Raw genomic sequence first — 20,391 nt, 5'->3', positions numbered from 1 at the left:
TCAATTTAAGTTATGTGAGCTTTTTTGGTTGGCGCGTAATTTAAGAAGAGAAAAAGAACATTTGATGTTTGATTATGAACAGTAGTAGAGTTCTTTTTGATGAATGAATAATATATGCATAGCACCCAACATTATCTCTAGGTATACATCAGATAATTAATCAAGCAAGCACTAGCGCCCACAGGCCACATTTGGTATATTGGTCTTGGCCCTTTGAATTATCCAAGGAAGTCATTATTACACATGAGAATGAAATTTGAGAGAAGTATTGAAAACACTTATGAACTTGACGTAAATTATTAGTTTCATACTTTCATTTCTGAATTATTGACAACCTTAAAAACACTCTTCTACTTGACTAACTATATTTAGATACACGATCTATCACATGACATAACGAGTGGTCTCAAACTCTTGTGGGAGCATGAAGCTTTTAATAAAAAGCCAAGAGGGGTGTTTCACAAAAATTTAAGGGTGTATTTCACTCGTATTGCAAAATTGGAATGTATTTAAGTTACACAGCAGGCTCCGTGAGTAGTCTAACAAATGAGAGGTTAAAGCCTCTGGCTTGAAGTATTGAATACAAACATATTTAACTGAAAAGAATCTTCTGCAGTTTATATATATTTAAATTATTATTCTTCCTAATAAAGATGAACTTCCTCAGTGGTAACAAAATATTAATAATAGAGCACTGAAAGAAGCATGTTTATTTATATTAGATAAAACAGTCTGCCTGTATTGGCTAACTAGTCTAGCTAGTAATTAATTTAATTTTAAACATATAGATGTAGATTGAAATTAACAAGTACAAGAATGAGGATCAAACCAAAGAGGAGAGCATGAACCAATATGGAAATCCAACTGGTCTTCATGTTCATGAAATCAACTGGCGTAATCTTCCCTGGCATTTGAAACAATAATCCTGGAGATAGAAATCCAAATAGTGCTGTTGCTATGATCGGACCAGCCCAGTCGTTCATTTTTTATTATTATTATCTTGAATTGTATCTGTATTCAAATGAACAGAAGAAGAGAGAAAAAAAAGTACATAGATAAAAAAAAAGGAAGAGCTAGCTTTAGAATAATACCAAAATGATGAGAATCGTATAAAGTAAAGGAATATATGAAAATCTATAGCACTTTCTAGTTTTTTTTTATTCCAATTGATTATTGTAATAACTTGAGTAGATGAACACTAGTTTATTGTGACGGAGGTAGGATTTTTGTAAGAAATTCAAATAATGAAAAAGTGATTTAAAAAAAAAAACATTTATCATATAATTTTAATTTTGTATATATAATAATGTATTTTTTCATATAAAAAAATTCAAATGAACCCTCGTGCTTTCACTTGGATCCACTGCTAGTTTACGGAGTAGTTATGGTGGTGGATAAGGCAATTAAACCCGTCCCATGATGTGATGGAGGACGCCAACCCGGTCAAAGCTTATTGGCTCTCTAATAAGCTCTTGTCAAGCCCACCTGATGCGCCTCGGGTGGAAAAATCAAACTCAACTCGTGCAATTCATCCAACTCGTTTAAGTTTGTGTGGGTTATTGACCCATTCATTTATGAGTTTAACCTATTTCAATCCAACTCATTAAAAATTGGGTTGATATATAACCTAAATTGATTTTATGAGAAATATTGTTAACTTTTTTTTTTCAATCTGATATGTTATATATAACCATGATAATTATTATTTTTATTAGGTACTAAAATATTTTAAAAGACCAAGTAAGACAATAAAGCTTAGTAAAAATCGAATTGAATCTTGATCTGTTATGTAATCTATTACCTAATCCATTTTGACCCAAGCAAATTTGGATTGGATTGGGTATTGACCCCATTATTGTCTTAACCCATTATGACCCGCTCAAATTTGACCCAAACCCACCCAATTGTCACCCTTATGCCTATTGACTACTATATTTTATGATATTTCTTTAGGAATCATTTAGTTTGTGGGTAAGAGATAGTAGTTCATATTTTATCTCATTACGGAGAATAATTATTTCTGAGTTAATAATTGCAAGATAAAGTAATTAAATGACATGATAATTTGCTTTTCTTCAGAAAAATTCTCTCAAAGGACCAAAAGGAAAATAAAAGCGAAAACGTGGACGGCAGGATTCGAACCTGCGCGGGCAGAGCCCACATGATTTCTAGTCATGCCCGATAACCACTCCGGCACGTCCACATCTGTCTGTTGAACGCTAATGTTGTTAAATAAATAAGTCTTTTCTCCATCACATATCAGAATATATATTATGCATCTTTCTCTGTTATTGCATTCTCATATCCATTTTTAATTTAATGGCTATTTAATTAGTAAATCTAGGAGTAAATTATCAACATGACGAAATTCCATAAAATATTATATACAAGCAATGAGCATATTGCGGGAGAATTTTGCGTATTCAATTCAAAACGTTAAAGATAATTAATGAATCATAGTAGCTCATGCAATTAGGACAATGCTAGAGTTCTAGTCATTAGCCAAAACTTGTAAGTATTCATGTTTAAGAAATTCACTTACTATCTATAAATAATTAATCAAAATCCAATAAAACTGTAATTTCAAAAATCCAAAACCCCAATCAAAATTCTGAATTCGTCTATATATATAACCGTACCATTATTAAATGAAACTTATAGTAGCACAAACATAATCAATACTAAAAAACACTAATTCATAAACATAATTAAACACTTTAACAATTACCTATGAATTATAGTAGTATATATATCATGACTAAAGAAACAAAACATAACAATAAAAATACTAAATCTTAATAGGAGGAAATGAAAAATCGGACCATATGTGAAGATTAAAGGCGACAGTCAAAATTGTAAATAAACAAAAGTACAATATGGCATGAACAAGTACTGCAATCCCGCTAGTGTACATATTCCCGAATTCGCAGAATCTTGTTCTTGATGGCAACTGGAATAACAATCCTGGAGATAATAATATGAACAATCCAACAGCTATCACCGATGGCGCCCAATCTGTTCCCATTCTTTTATATATAATTGATGATTTCTGTACTAACTTTATTTGTGAATAAGTGGTGTTTTTTTAAGGCAATAATATATATAGTGATTTTGCTTAGTGGAGAAGGAGGGAGGGAGGAAGAGGATCGATGCTAAACTTGAGAGTGAAATGCACGCATGGTATTAAAAAAGAGAAGAAAGTATACATGGTGTGTGATATATTACGGCTTTTGCTTTATGGAAGAAGTTGACAGAAAGTATTGGCTTTGTGTATAAGTTTCCAAAAAGAAAGGAAATAAAAAAACAAGCTTTTAATATTTGTATTGGAGCCTGACTAATTTGAATTGGTGTTGTTGGTTCACTCTCGCTTGCGTCTTCATATGTTCATTGGAGGGGGGCTAGAGTGCATGTACTATATGGAATTAATCAAAGAGGAATATATATTAAATATAGGATTTAAATTATATACTCCATTCTTTGTGTAAAAGGAATTAAATTTATTTTTATAAAAACAAGTTAATAACTATGTACTACTACTAACTAAGATAGTAGTAATAGTAATTTATTTTTATTTTTTGAAAAAGAGTTGCGCGCCGAGGCACTCTAAGAAAGAAATACTTCATAGATTGTGGAATAAATTATTTATCAATGATAGAAGAATATCAACTTTCTATTTCTAATCATCATGAATTGAATTATAATCAAATCACTAAATTTCACTACGAATCCACTTTATCAATTCTAATAAATTAATCAAACTTAAAATCTGATTCAGATTGGAATCCAAAAGGATGGTAGCTAGGTACATTTTCTTTTCATTCACAAAAGTGAATAATTTAAATTTAAAATCCTAAAATGAAGAAGATACTATTGTAGAAATTATAGCTATATAGATATTTCTGAATTGCTTAATTACATCACATATTTCAAAAGAAAGATTCCGTACCCAATCAAATAGTGCTACATGAGACGAAGTTACTTATACTACATATAATAGGTACTCCATCAAAACTTTAATCATTTTGAAGTCTTACATTAATCTACAAGACTTTTGTAATTACACATATATAGCCATATAGGTGCATATAGCAAGTCCTGTTTTACTGGTGAAGCTGCAACACAAACATCCTCGTGAGGATGTTAAAAACACTGCGCCTTCCGTTCAGAATTAACACGTTCAAGCCTAAAACGCTCCTGAACACTTGATATGTAACTAGCTGCTTTTAGATCTACGCTTTCATTGTCAAGCGTCGCCTTGGCATAATAAGTAGTAGCAGTACTAGTACTGCTACTACTATTAGAGTACTCACGATCATGAGTACTCTGATCAGGTGGGACGTAAAAAGAAATTTTGGGCTTTTGTGGAACGGTCACTTGCTCCTGGTTCAGTATGAAATCTACTGCAGCACTAGTAGTTGATGATGAGAAAGTAGTACTATTTGGATTATAAGGAACCAATTTTTGCTTAATTGGCTGATGATTCTGATTCTGATGAAGATGATGAATAGTTGAAGGACGGTCCATCACTTGATTCGCGACGAATCCGTCATGTTGAATCGGTTTAGATGCTACAGCGGCTGCTCGGTACAAAGACTTCACTAGCTTCCCTTTGATGAGCCCTAATCGCTTGCGGCTCGATTCCATTGTTGTATTATTTTGTTGTAGTAAATTATACTAGTTAGCTAGATATTTGTTTGAGTTCTCTGTTTTGATTGTAGAGAGGCGATCGAGAGGTCTTTATATAGTGGGGAAAAAATTGAGGATTTGAATAATTTAATTGAATATGAACTGTTTAATTGCATTATTGCTGCAAGTTGATATACTCATGATCAGCTAGGTACTATTATATTGTCCTTTAAGTTATATCCAATATCCGTCTTCGTCTTCGTTTAATTAATTATTTATCTGGAATCTTACTTTTTTGTATAACATGTGTTTCTTTAAAGACTACCAATAGTAGCTAAACAAAAAAAAAGAAAAAGAGGAGATTTATAAATATCTTGAAGCATAAATGCATGATTCCTTATTTCATATTATCTTACAGCGACGAATTTAAGATTTCTAGAATACGGATGCATCATTAAATAAATAAATAAAAGAAGAAAACATGTATTTAGTGAGAATTGATTTCTAATCTTCTAGGTAATTAATTCAATAATATATATATATCAATTGTAAAAAAAAATATATACATAAAATACTTAGCTTCACAGAGGGACTACAAATTCACGTGCCTATATATTTTACATGTAAATTCACCGATGCATGTTACAAATTAATAATGAAGCTAGAGTTTTCATTAAAACGATTCAATATATAAAGAAGTAAATTTCAACATCTACTACATATACGTATTATTTAACAAAATCGTTTTAGGAGTTCTGTGTAAGAATTATTATTAATTATTTCTTACTTATGGTCCAAGTTTACTTATAACCAAGTAATACCATAAATAATATTTAATAAGGAATAGATCTCGTCCGTACATTGGTTACTTGATGAATGTACCAGATTAAGTCATAACCTTATAAATTGGTCCTCCCTCCACCCATTAGGGTTACCACATATTCTCTACAATAATTCCATCGCTGACGGTTGTGGTAACATAAAGTTAGGGCAATGAGGTAGAAACCAATTTACGACTAACGCTTTCGCTTCTCTCTGTGATGATGTCTTCCTCATCAGGTATGTGCCCTAACAATCTCTATGTAAGATTATCATGTTAAAGATCGTGATATTATGTATTGAAGTATTTAATCTTACATGTGGCATCAGAGCCTGGATTGTTTGAACGGATAATCTTCGTATATCTTGCATCTTTATGAATAATATTTACATGATATGTATACGTAAAATTATATTTATGGTTCATAATTTGGGATTAAAAATAAAAAATAAAAAATCGTGCGATATGCGAAGATGGTTATGAACAATCGTCATTTTCTTTTGAACAATTTAATTTGACTATTTCATAGAAACTTTGATAGTTAATTGTTTAAATTAATAAAGTAAAATAATCGAAAAGAGGGTTATATGGATGCGGCATTTTTTGAAGAATTGTTTTTTAACCTTTTCCGCATCAGTTATTGGCTTTATAATTATATTAAAATAAGGGAAAAAGGACAAATATACCCTCGAGCTACCGTAAATGGTATGCAAATATCCTCCATCATATTATTGGGACATTGATGCCCCTGCCGTCTAAAAACTAGAGCATATATGCCCTTCACTCTAACGGAAGACTAAATAGGGACACGTGACACAATCTTATCCGTCGATTCGATATTTAATTGGCGGATAAGATTATGACACGTGTATGTTCGTTAGTATAAATGGTATATATGCTCTACTTTTTGGATGGCAGGGGCACCAATGTCTCAAAAGTATGACGAATGATATCTACATACCATTTACGATAGTTCGGGTATATTTGTCCTTTTCCCCTTAAAATAATAATAAATGAATGAACTTAATTTGAAGGCCTTTCTTCATTTAATGTTGAGTGACTTGATGCTATCAATAACGACAATGAACAATTTTGTTTTATTGCACAATTTATTGGCTTTATTATTAAAATAATATTATTATTCTGTTAGTTTATGTGGTAATGAATCAATTGTGCAACACCTGAGAAAATAGTTGATGCAATTTTAGCACACCGCAAACCTAAATACACTTTTACCTTGATTCACCGATGGCCATGGCCACCACTTCTGGCCAGCCTCCTCCGGAGACTGGTCAAACCCTAGCAGATCCAGTGCTTACAAGAAACTATGCCGCAATTTTACGTCCAAGCTTAGTGGATACTAAACCAGTAACAATGAGACCAATTTCATATCTTCACGGGGAACCAAGAATTGTATGGGATGAGGAGGAAGTCACACATATGATTTACAAGGAAAATTTACAATATGCTGTGATTTGGAAGTTCTCTTATGGAATGCCAGAAATCAAGGAATTACGGAAGATAATCCCGAAACAATGTGAGCTAAAAGGAGAATGCAATATTGAATTATTGGGTACTCGACATGTTTTTATCAGAGCTGAGATTATGGAGGATTATGTCAAATTGCTTTCCAAGCCAGTTTTTTATTTGACACAACGACAATGGTCGTATCCCATGAGGACACTCAAATGGGATCCTATGTTCGACCCGGAGGAGGAAACGACAACAGCCATAGCATGGATATCCTTTCCGGGACTTCCACCGATTTTTTTTGTGAAGGAAGCGATTTTTTCTCTCGCTGCAGCAGTTGGTAAGCCATTACAGGTGGACATGGCGACCAAAAATCAGACAAGACCCAGCTGTGCCAGGGTCAAAGTGGAGGTGAACCTTCAGGGAGAATTTCCAAAACGAATCAATATTGGGGTTAGGAAACAGTCTGGTGAGGTGGTGGAAAAGTGGATCAGAATAAAATACGATTACGTTCCTAAATACTGTGTGACTTGTAGGCTACAAGGACACAATGAACAAGAGTGTTATGCGCTACACCCGGAATTATATCCAAAGAAAAATGAAGCTAGTATGGAGATTGAGTTGGAGAAGCAAGAAAATAAAGGTCACAAGGAGATGGGACACACAAGAACAGATGGGGGCAAAGTTAAGTCAGGAGAGAAAGGGGAAACAGAACAAGCTAGGGAACAATTTCATGAACAAAGAAATAGAAGGAATCACACAATTCTGAGATATAATGAGCATAGAGCCAGTACACAAGTTTGGAATCCTAAGCCAAAACTTATGGAGAAGGAAAAAGAAGGGTGGAAGTTGAATGATCAGTTTGAAGCACTAAAGGATCCAGATCAGATTGAGGAGACATCTAACACAAAAGTGGAAGTGTCAACAAGGAAGTGGGTGGAGGATAACTTCACAAGCCATGAAGCTTTGGGGAAAAGTTCAGTTGATCATGAAAAGGAGAATGATGGACAAGGGATAGATGATAAAACACAAAATAAGCAAGGAGAGGACACAATGTTTTTGAACAGAAATGAAGGCAAAGAAATTACGTTATGGGACCCCGAGAAGGAGAGGAATAAAGAGTCAACACCAGACCCTTTATGCATAGTTGAGTCAAAATCGGGAGATAAAAGTATTCCATATATTCATGAGTTGACGCCAACTCAGAAGCAAAGGTATCAAGAGGAAAGAGAAGATGACGATATGGAGATGAACATCCAGAGTGCCAGCAAGGCAGGAGACTTATCACCTCGACAGATGGAGGAGCTGAAAAGTGGTTATAAGAAGAATATGATTATGCATACTATAATACCACTTCAGGTAAAGACAAGGAGAAGTAAGGAGAAAGGGAATATCATTACCCAATGATAGGACAAATATTATTTTGGAACATCAGATCTGTTAATTCTCAAAAATCATTTGAGAGATTAATAGAAATGAATAAGAGACATCATTTTTCATTCATTGCTCTTCTGGAACCTTTTCAAGATCCATATGAGATAGAGGTTTATAAGAGGGGATTGGGTTTTGATAATGCAATGACGAATTCTTCATCGAAGATTTGGATTTTTTGGAGGGAGCAGTGGACAGGTCATGTGACAAGCGATACTCATCAACAAATAACTTTGAAATTTCTTTTTCACAATAAACCATTATATTACCTCGGTGTACGCAAGATGTACTGAGACAAACAGAATGGAGTTGTGGGAAGAAATTGAGGAGCTCTCAGGTGGAAATAGTGACCCATGGATAGTGGAGGGTGATTTTAATGTTATACTAAATGCAGAGGAGAAGCTAGGAGGTCTCCCTTTTACTCACTCAGAGGCTGCTGACTTTGCACATTGTGTTAACAATAATGCACTTGTGGAATTACCAACCACAGGAAGCAAATTTACATGGTGGAATGAGAGGATAGAAGAGGGATGTATCTTCAAATGTTTAGATAGGATTATGGTCAACCATGAGTTCCTGGATATACTGCCGAGTAGTAGTGTCCAACACCTAATTAGACAGGGTTCAGATCATGCTCTCTTACTAATGATGTGTAGTTCTGAAGAAACAAATGTGGTCAAACCTTTTAAATTTCTAAATTTTTGGACTAGACATCCACAATTTTTGGAGATAGTGAGGAAAGCATGGTGCATTGATTTTGTTGGGAATCCATTCTTAGAATTTAAGGCCAAAATGAAGAAAGTAAAGACAGCATTAGGGGAGTGGAACAAAAAAGTTTATGGGAACATTTTTGAGAAAATGGCTACACTTGAAGATATGATTAGGGTTAAGGAGATTCAGCTCGAAATTAGCCCAACACAGGCTAATAGGAGTGATCTTAGTAAAGCTGAAGCGGAGCTTAAAAAATATCTCAACATTCAAGAGGAATTTTGGAGGCAAAAGGCAGGTATGAGATGGTTCAAGGATGGGGATAGGAATACAAAATTCTATCATACATATGTCAAAGGGAGAAGGAAAAAGCTGCATATATGAGAGATTCAATCCAATCATGGAGATGTTTTCAAGACTAATGACCAAATAGGAGAGACAACTGTTGATTTCTTTGGGGACCAGTTTCGAGAAGCAGATGTGATGAATAATTTAGAGATGATCGATAATATACCTCGTGTGATCTCGGCAGAGCAGAATGATAAGATGGATGAACTACCAAGCTTGGAGGAGATTAAAACGGTGGTTTACATGCTGAATGGGGACAACACCAGTGGGCCGGATGGATTTTCAGGAACTTTTTTCCAAGTGTGCTGGGAAATTATTAATGAGGACATTTCTAAAATGGTCAGGGCATTTTTTTGTGGACAGACATTGCCCAGGTTCATTACTCATACAAATCTAATCCTGATTTCGAAAAAAGAAAATGTCCACAATTTTATCGATTTAAGGCCAATAAGTTTGAGTACTTTTATTAATAAAATCATCTCAAGATTGATACATGAAAGAATTGCTAATATCCTACCAGCACTCATCTCCCCAAACCAATCTGGTTTCATTCGAGGAAGAAGCATTACAGAAAACGTGCTCCTCGCACAAGAAATAATAAGAGATATCAATATGAGAAATAAGTGGCAAAATGTAGTGGTGAAGTTGGATATGGCTAAAGCATATGATCGGGTCTCTTGGATATTCCTTACGAAGGTACTAAGGAAGTTTGGATTTTCGGAGAAAATGATTGACATGATTTGGAGATTAATATCAAATAATTGGTACTCAGTATTATGTAAATGGGCAGTCTTATGGGTTGTTTTAGTCATCTAAGGGCTTAAAGCAAGGGGATCCCTTATCACCTACTTTGTTTATCATAGCTGCAGAGGTATTGGCCCGTGGACTGAATAAATTACATGAAGATGGTGAGTTTAAGGGTTATGGCATGCCGAAATGGTCTCCAAACATAAATCACTTGTCATATGTGGATGATACCATTTTGTTTTGCTCAGGGGATAAGAAATCTGTGAAAAAGATGATGAAGGTCCTAGCAGATTATGAACAAGTATCAGGACAGATGATTAACAAGAACAAGTGTTTTTTCTACCTTCATGAGAAGGCTCCTATTATATCAGGACAGAGACTAAGAAGATGGACGGGGATACAACAAGGTCATTTTCCATTCACATACCTAGGATGTCCAGTGTTTTATGGAAGAAAGAAGGTATCACATTTTGAATACATCCTAGGTAAAATCAACAAAAGAGTGATGTGCTGGCAGAACAAGTTCTTATCTTATGGGGGAAGACAAATACTTATTGCTCACGTACTACAATCTATGCCTGTTTACCTACTATCAACAATGAACCCTCCTAAAGGTATCATAAATAAGATTCATCAAATCTTTGCAAAGTTTTTTTGGGGGAAAATAGGAGGTTTGAAGGGTAAACATTGGGTGGCTTGGGACGACCTGTGTTACCCCCTAAGGAAGGTGGAGTAGGATTTAGATCTCTTCATCATGTTGCTAAGGCTTTGTTTGCTAAGTTGTGGTGGAATTTTAGAGTGGCTACCAACTCATTGTGGGGAACTTTTATGTGGAACAAGTATTGCAAAAAAGATCATCCAATCATGGCCAAAGGGAGTGGAGCATCACATATTTGGAAAATGCTGATTCAGATTAGGGAAGAGGTGGAACATGAAATTTGGTGGAAAATAAGAGCAGGAAAGTGTAGCTTTTGGTATGACAATTGGACACAACAATGAGCTTTATACTTTATAGAGGACGGAGGCATAGAAAGATCAGACTTGGAGGTAAAAGATTTTATTGATATTAATGGCTGGAAAAAAAAGAAACTTCAGAGTTTTATCTCTGAAGACATGACTAACTTCATCATTGAGAGTATCAAACCAGAGATTGGTTATGAAGCAGACTGCCCTATATGGATGAGCAATACCAATGGGGACTTCACAGTCCAATCAGCATTCAAGATGCTGAGGAAAAAGAGAGAAGAAAAAGAATGGTTGTCGAATGTGTGGATAAATGGTTTACCCCTCAAAATCAGTTTCTTCCTTTGGAGGGTGTTGAGAAAGAGAATCTCCACAGATGATAATCTGAAGATAATGAGGATACAAATTGCCTCGAGATGTCATTGTTGTGAAGATTATGAACAAGAATCGATGGAACATGTTTTTCTAACATCTCCCATAGCCCAAAAGCTATGGAAGAAATTTGCTTTCTGTGCAGGTATTGAACTAGATGGAGTGCATTTACAACAACTTATAAACTCATAGTGGAAGTCAAGAGTACTACCAAAATACAAAAGATCTTCAAGATAGAACCTGCGACTCTTATGTGGGAATTATGGAAGCGGAGAAATGCTAGGAGATATGAAAGAGATGTGAGTTTTTTCAAACTGGTTCAACAGTGTCAAAACACAATAAGCCAGTTCATAAAACAAACCTGGCCTTGGATTCAATTTCCAGATACTTGGGAGGAAATGGTTATTTTTTTCACACATTACAAACCTAAACTATTTCATAAAAGTGTGACCTGGAAGATGCCAGAAGCAAGCTGGTTTAAGTGCAACACAGATGGATCATCAAGAGGTAATCCAGGAATCAACACTTATGCTTTTTGTAAAAGAGATGAAAGGGGAGACTTGGTCTTTGCAAAATCTTAAGAGATAGGAACTACCACAAATAATATGGCGAAGGCGATAGCAGTTCAGAGGGTCATAATTGAAACAGATTCACTAGGTATCAAGAAAATGATACTTAGAGAATGGAAAATACCTTGGGAGATGCTAGAAATAATGGACGATGTAATACAAATGGTGGAAAAAAATAGCTTCAAAGTTCAGCATGTATATAGAGAAGGTAATCAATTAGCAGACGCCATTGCTAATAGTGCATACAGTATGTTGCATATACATGAATACAGACAATTTGAGCAACTACCAGCAAAGTGCAGAAGGATTCTAAACATGGATAAAGCACAAATCACAAACTTGAGAATCAAGACAAGAAAGATAACAGATATAAGCAGCCAGCATGGATGACAGATACATTAATCAAGAAGCGAATAGTCTTGCCAGTTTTTATAGTTACATTTTGTGCCATTACCAGGGTGTTAAATTGGTGAGAAAAAAAGAGCTAACTAGTCTTGGATATGAGTTTACAAAGAGTTCCACCAGCAAATATCGAGGACCACACATTCAGAATCGATTCCAATGCGCACCTTCTAGTGTCAAAGAGAACATATTTGAATCTATAGCTATCCACGCTGTGAGATTTAGATATCAAGGCATAAATAGGGAAGGAAACATACTTGAGACATGGAAGTCGAAGCTTTGGATTAAGTTCCTCTTAGACTCCAGATGGAACTTTGAATCGATACATACACCTACAAAAAAGGGAAAGATTAGATGCTCAAAGGAGGAGGAAGATAAACAGGGGCAGTACCTTTTGAAGAGGTTGAAGAAGAGTAGTATCACACACCCATGGTTGAATATTGCTCCAAAGAAGGCATCAGAGAAACGGAAAATTCACGAAAGGAAGAAGCAAGAAGGAGGAACAGCTAGAAACATGAAAAAAGAGATTTTGGAAACAAAATTTAGGGATAGAATTGGGAATAGGGTTAAATTTAGAAAGAGGATAATCATAGATGGGTTAACTTTCCATTTTGAAAATTGGGCCAGGAGGACTTGTACTGTGTTTCTTTTTATTGAATAAAAGATCTGCGAGCTCAAATTTGGTTTAAAAAAAAAAAAAAGAATCAATTGTGCAACAAATTAAAGTGGTCATTATACTAAGTAATAAATAATGTGTGTATTTTGTGCTAAATTGTTTGTTAGTCACTAAAATGACCAAACTAGAGAAATTTACGTCTACACATATAATATTTATGATCACTTGATGCATGTATTATGTTTCTATAGTTTGTTAGTCACCAAAGTGGCCAAACTAGAATGTATAAAATTATTCACATGCACAAAATTTTATGATATTATGTGTGTATTGTATTTATATAGTTTGTTAGTCACCAAAGTGGCCAAACTAAAGAAATTAATGTCTACACATGTAATAATTATGATCACTTGATGCATGTATTATGTTTCTATAGTTTGTTAGTCACCAAAGTGGCCAAACTAAAATATTTAAAATTATTTACATGCACACAAAATTTATGAGATTATGTATGCATTTGTATTCATATAGCTTGTTACTCACCAAAGTGGACAAACTAGTATGGTTAAGAAAATTATGCACTCATAAAATTGTCATTTATCTATGAAGGTTAATTAAATGCCTATATATTGAAAAATAAATAGATAAATTGACTTTCACTATTGCTAGAACTTAAGAATTTACCCAAAGGTGAATCTATCATTCTACGAATAGTGAAAATTATGAGGTAAATTAATATTTTAGTCAAACATATATTGTATATCCAAAGATGTCGTATATGTTTGATAAAAATTATTCAATTACCTATTAAAGATAAAAATGGCATTTAAATTATGATAATGTGTTGTAGTATCTACCCAAAGGAGAATTGCGATATATTTTTATCGTTTTACTGAATTCACATTATTTTTTTATTTGTGAGCATGCATGTCTTTTTTGCAGTTATTCCTCTTCATTCGCATGCTTCGTCTGTTACTGTGTTCAATGGATTGAACTTCTCTGAATGGCATGAATAAGTCCAATTCCACTTAGGTGTGATGGATCTTGACTTGGCTTTGCTGAATGACAAACATACTGCCATTATTGATAAGAGCAGTGATGATGAGAAGTCTTTTCATAAATCATGGGAGCGCTCTAACAGATTGAGCATTATGTTTGTGCGAATGATGGTTGATAACAACATTAAGAGCACTATTCCACAAATAGAAAGTGCCGGAGAATACCTGAAGTTTATGGAAGAACGTTTTCGTTTTGCTGATAAGTCTCTCGCTGGTACACTAATGGCTGAATTCACGACCATAAAGTTTGATGGGTCACGCAGTATGCAAAATCATATCATCGAGATGACTAACATTGCAGCAAGACTTTCGACCTTGGGGGATGAAAGTGGATGACACCTTCTTGGTTAAGTTTATTCTGAACTCATTGCCTCTTGAGTATGGACCATTCCAAATTAACTATAACACTATTAAGGATAAGTGGAATGTTAGTGAATTGTCCAGTATGCTTACTCAAGAGGAGTCAAGACTTAAGAAACAAGGAAGTCGTTCCATTAATCTCATGGGTGAAGGAGCTGCTAAAGGACTTAAAGTGAAAGCCAACAAGTTTAAGAAAAAGAAAGCACATGTTAAAGTTCCACAAGATGCTCATAAGGAACTCAAGGTTGATGTGTGTCATTTTTTGTAAAAAAAAAAGGACACTATAAAAAAGATTGCCTGAAACGTAAAGCTTGGTTTGAAAAGAAAGGTACATTTAGTGCTTTTGTATGTTTCGAATCAAATTTAGTAGAAGTTCCTAATAATACTCGGTGGCTTGATTCTGGTGCAACTACTCATGTATCCATTATGTTGCAGGGATTCACTACGATCCAAACTATGAATCCAAATAAAAATTTCTTGTTCATGGGAAATAGCATGAAGGCTAAAATTGAAGGCATAAGGACTTATCGTTTGATCTTGGAGACTGGACATCACCTTGATCTATTACAAACTATTTATGTTCCTTCAATTTCTAGGAATTTGATTTTTCTTTCAAGACTTGATGTTTCTGGATTTGATTTTAAGTTTGGACATGGTTGTTTCAATTTATATAAGAATACTATTTTTTATGATTTTGGTGTTCTTATTGATGGTTTATATAGATTGAAACTTGATAATTAAACGTAGTTCACTAAATGAAAGTTCTGCTCATTTATGACATAAACGTTTGGGTCATGTATCCAAAGAAAGATTAAAAAGGTTAGTAAAGAATGATATTCTTTCGAATTTAAATTTTATTGATCTTGATATATGTTTGGATTGCATTAAAGGAAAGCAAACCAAGCATACCAAGAAAGGTGCCACAAGGAGCACTCAACTTCTTAAAATTATACACATTGATATTTGCGGACCCTTTGATGTTCCATCTTTAGGTGGTGAAAAATATTTTATCACCTTTATCGGTGACTTTTCATGTTATGAATTTATCTATTTGTTGAAAGAAAATCTCAAGCAGCGGACACTCTCAAAGTGTACGTTAATGAGGTTGAAAAATAATTAGATAGGAAAGTGAAAATCATTATGTCAGATAGAGGTGGTGAATATTATGGAAAGTATAACGAATCAGAACAATGTCCAGGTCCATTCTCATTCCTTGAGAATGAGGTAAGGGTAAATATGTATTTCATTGCCCATGAATGAACCTACTTCCGCACCAATCACAAATGGTGTTCCTCTTGTTGAAGAACACTTTAATAATGTTGAACAACATTTGGGCGAGTCACTTCAAGAAGGAACTAACTCATAAGTATCTGACGCAAATGAACCACAAACAGTGCCATTAAGAAAATCAGCCATTTCAGATGATTTTGTGATTTATTTTGCAAGAGTCATATTTTGACATGGGAATTAATAAAGATCCGATTTCATTTTCACAGGCCCTAGAAAGCACTGAGTCTGATAAATGGATAGATGCCATGAATAAAGAGTTAAAATCCATTGAATACAACAAAGTCTGCGATCTTGTTCAATTACCAGAAAGTTTTAAAAGAATCGGGTGTAGATGGGTCTACAAGACCAAATGCGATTCAAATGGTAATATTGAACGATATAAAGTCAGACCTGTTGCCAAGGGATACACTCAAAAAAGAAGGCATTGATTATAAAAAGACCTTTTCACCGGTCTCAAAGAAAGACTCACTAAGAATTGTTTTAGCTTTGGTAACTCATTATCATTTAGAGTTACATCAAATAGATGTGAAAACTGTCTTTCTTAATAGAGACATTGAGGAGGATGTTTATATGGACGAACCAGAGGATTTCAAAATTAAAGGAAAAGATCAAATGGTATGTAAGCTAAAGAAGTCGATATATGGATTCAAACAAGACTCATGACAATAGTATATAAAGTTTAATGATACCATAACATCTTTTGGATTTAAGGAGATTATCGTTGATCGATGTATATACTAAAAGATCAGTGGGAGTAAGGTTATATTTTTCATCATGTATGTTGATGACATTTTACTTACTGCTAATGATTTAGGCATAATTGTGTGAGACGAATGACTTTCCCTCTATGAACTTTGAAATGAAAGATATGGGTGAGGTATCCTATGTGATAGGAATAGAAATATTCCGTGATAGATCACAAGGATTATTGAAACTGTCTCAAAAAGGTATATCGAAAGAGTTCTAGAGAAATTTAATATGAACAATTGTTCAGCAGGAATAGTTCTATTAAAAAAGGGGACAAATTTAATCTCATGCAATGCCCAAAGAATGATGTAGAACGAAAGGAAATAAAATCATTTCCTTAATCTTCTATTGTTGGAAGTTTGATGTATGTTCAAATTTGCACACGACTGTATATTAGCTTTGTGGTCGGAATGATAGGAAGATATCAAAGTAATCCTGGAATTGATCACTGGAAAAAAAAACTGCAAAGAAAGTTTGTGTCATGTTATGAAGCCACAATTCATGCATTATAACTGTGGAACTTCATTTCAGGACTTGGGGTTGTCGACACCATTACCAAGCCGCTGAAAATTTATTGTGATAATGCTGCAACAGTATTCTTCTCCAAGAACGATAAGTACTCTAAATGTGCCAAACATATGGAATTAAAATACTTTACTGTCAAGGAAGAAGTTCAGAAACAAAGAGTGTAACTTGAGAATATTAGAGTTGATCTCATGATTGCAGATCTGTTAACAAAGGGCTTACAACCAAAGACATTTAAAGAACATGTTCAAATAACGGGTCTTGGCTGTACTTATGATTAATACATTTATGATGTTTTTACACTCTGAGCTCAATTATGTGTTTTTGATATACATTAATGAATTTCTTGTTTCTCATAATGGTGTACACATTATTGTTTTGAGATATTACAAGATAAGTCTCTAAGAGACATTATTGTGGACCATAATGTTATATGTTTTTATAGCTTATGAACCTAGTATGATAAGTTGCTAATGTAGTAGTATATGGAAGGAAGTATGTAGCTTAAAATTTATGTACAACCGCCATAACTCGCATTAGTAGTTTGTTATATTGTGGTATGTATGATGGACATTATAGAAGATATTTATTATACGCGCAATTAATGTTTATGAAATATTAATGTTATATGGTCATTGGGCCAAGTGGGAGAATGTAAGAATTATTATTAATTATTTTTTACTTATGGCCCAAGTTTACTTATAACCCAAGTAATACCATAAATAATATTTAATAAGAAATAGATCTCGTCTGTACATTGATTACTTGATGGATGTACCATATTAAGTCATAACCTCTATAAATTGGTCCTCCCTCCACCCATTAGGGTTACCACATATTCTCTACAATAATTCCATCGCTGACGGTTGTGGTAACATAAAGTTAGGACTTAGGACAAGGAGGTAGAAACCAATTTACGACTAACGCTTTCGCTTCATCTTGCCATGTTAGATTTTTGTACTCAAATATAATTAAGTAATTTTATTGATACAAAAGTTTAAATTGAATAATTTTATTGATGAGCGGTTACAAATTTGTGCAACATTTTAACTGGACATGCTATCGATGTTTCAATAATATCACATAAGAATCAAATTCACTTTACAATTTTGTAGTTGTATGTAACCTGATAAGAACAGTGTCTTTGTCACCATGAGTTAATTTTCAGCATCAACGTTACTGTTAAAGATATGAATCATGAATAATTGGCTGGCTAATTATGCTAGCCCTTCTCCTATTAAAGATTATTTTATACAGATAATAAAAGTAAATTATAAAACATGATCGACAAGGAATGAAAAGCAGAGGATGCAATCGTAGAGAGTGTAATTTTCAGGGAATATAATCACGATGCGACAATTTATGGTTAAAAATAGAATCGTTATCTTTTTGAAAATATATATGCTGGTATTTGGTCTTTAGATAAAGATATTTTAGTATTCTACACCTAGACCACGAAGTCGCACATCTCACTTATTCACACAACCAATTTGGCTAAAGCTAATTTTAAGGAACTTCTAAAGTAGGTAGGGGTCGTTTGTTATATTAAATTTTACATTATAAGTAATATTATATTTGATAGTTGATAGGAAATAAGTAATTTATACATAAAATTAATATGGTATTTAATTTGCCTATGAATAAGTTAAGAAGGAATTTATATGTGTAATTTCTCCGTTTCAATTTATATGACACCATTTGACAATGTATGAAGTTAAAGAAATAAGAGAAGACTTTATTATGTTTACCAAATTTTCCTTATTAAAGTCATTTTTTAAAACTAGAAAATGGTTACGGAAAAGGATTAACTCTTAAGACTTATAAAAATAACGTCTCAATTACTTCCCTCCAAAGGTCCAAAATTTTACAATTAACTCTCCTGCTTAATAATCGAACAAATAGTTATAAATTGGAAAATGAACAGTTAATTAATCAATCAGAAGCAAATATATATATAGCAGAAACTCTCCTCTTCACCCCTTTTGCTCTTTAAGAAAGGGAGAGAAATTCGTAAAGAAACAAATGAGAGTCCTCACGCCCTCCCAGCTGTTCTTTTCTGTTTGGATTATTGCAGAGAGGTATGCGGCTGGAAGAGTATTGTATATTTGAGATCTAGCGTTGACACTGAGTCTCGTTTGAGACTCCTTATGATTCCGAATGTCATGCAAAACAGAGAAAATAAGAGGGAGAAGAACGTAACCAGGAGTGATGCCAGTTGCTAAGTAAGAAAATATGTCATTTTTTTTTTGGACGATCTAAAAGGAAAAATCTATTACATAAATTGAGAAAAAGAGAATATCATTTTATATCGAATAAAAGATAAAAATAACTAATATAGAAATAATTAATTAATCTCTTATAAAATATTACATAAACTTTTTTATAACTAAAAAGCAATTTCTATATTACTAATACCTTAATAATGTTAATCAACTACCGATCAAACCCTTCAAGGGTTAACAAACAAATTTGCAAACGGTGAAGTTTATTATATAAATTTATAAACAATTATCTGTGTGAAAATAAGATTGTTGAAATAGAAAAGAAATGGCCAATTATGATTCAGTTTGACCAGTGTACATTACTAACATGAAAAAAAAAGAAGTAATAGAATAATCGGCAATGAATTAATTAATTGGTTGGATATTTGAGAAACAAAAATTCATTAATTTATTTATCTTACTTTTATGTTTAAAAATTAATTTTACTTTCTATATTTAATAGTTTCTACATTCAATATCGTATATGACATATTTGCGATCATAAAATTCAAAGAACATCTTAGTACATTATACATATCTTTAATTTAAAATCATTAAAATTCAAAAGTCTTCTTTATTTTCATAAAATTTGTGCAAGTCAATCTTAATCAAACAAAATGAAACTAAGGGAGGATAAAATTTAATTGAAATATTAGTTGATCTAATGCTACATAAATTAAAAAAAAAGACTATATGATAGTTAGAGCTAGCGATTGTGTTTGTGAGTGTCTATTGTCAGATTGTGTTGAGTGATGGATAATTATATGATAATAGTTAATAGTGATTGTCAATTGACAATAGTGATTAAAAGTGATTATTGATCATAAGATTAGTATTGAAAATTAATAAATATGGTGGATAATAGTGATGCAAAAAGAATATGGTAATTGGTATTTGGTAATATATATAGTAATAATGATTAGTTATGGTAAATGTCGTTACTCGTTAGTGATTGGTGCCTGATTTTTGTAATGCAATATAGTGATCAATAGTAAATGATTAATATTAGAACTTTCATTCGACCCGTTCACAACCCAGGAACCCAACAACACAATCTAAATAATCCACCTCAATTGCG

At 33.4% G+C, this 20,391-nt stretch overlaps 3 protein-coding genes and 1 non-coding gene across 4 annotated transcripts; 1 reads left to right on the top strand and 3 right to left on the bottom strand.

The window, feature by feature from the left end:
• Positions 1-689: 689 nt before the first annotated feature.
• LOC125836318 (uncharacterized) lies at positions 690-988 on the bottom strand. The gene has a single exon (XM_049515502.1). It carries the CDS (start codon positions 981-983, stop codon positions 777-779), a length of 207 nt encoding a protein of 68 aa, XP_049371459.1. The 5' UTR covers positions 984-988; the 3' UTR covers positions 690-776.
• A 1,133-nt stretch (positions 989-2,121) lies between these two features.
• Positions 2,122-2,203, bottom strand: TRNAS-AGA (transfer RNA serine (anticodon AGA)). Its single transcript has one exon. It is a non-coding gene; the product is annotated as a tRNA-Ser (tRNA).
• A 585-nt stretch (positions 2,204-2,788) lies between these two features.
• LOC125836321 (uncharacterized) lies at positions 2,789-3,025 on the bottom strand. Its single transcript, XM_049515504.1, has one exon. The coding sequence runs from the start codon at positions 3,023-3,025 to the stop codon at positions 2,789-2,791; it is 237 nt and encodes a 78-aa protein (XP_049371461.1).
• A 5,625-nt stretch (positions 3,026-8,650) lies between these two features.
• LOC125836478 (uncharacterized) lies at positions 8,651-12,066 on the top strand. The gene is made up of 7 exons (XM_049515651.1): positions 8,651-9,353; positions 9,489-9,777; positions 9,889-10,099; positions 10,212-10,311; positions 10,399-10,557; positions 11,166-11,630; positions 11,870-12,066. The coding sequence occupies exons 1-7, from the start codon at positions 8,651-8,653 to the stop codon at positions 12,064-12,066; spliced, it is 2,124 nt and encodes a 707-aa protein (XP_049371608.1).
• The last annotated feature ends 8,325 nt before the right edge of the window (positions 12,067-20,391 follow it).

Source organism: Solanum verrucosum, unplaced genomic scaffold (genome assembly GCF_900185275.1).
Source record: "Solanum verrucosum unplaced genomic scaffold, falcon-dt-bn FXZP01000278.1, whole genome shotgun sequence".
Taxonomy (NCBI): Eukaryota; Viridiplantae; Streptophyta; class Magnoliopsida; order Solanales; family Solanaceae; genus Solanum; species Solanum verrucosum.
This window is presented reverse-complemented; position numbering and strand designations above follow the sequence as displayed.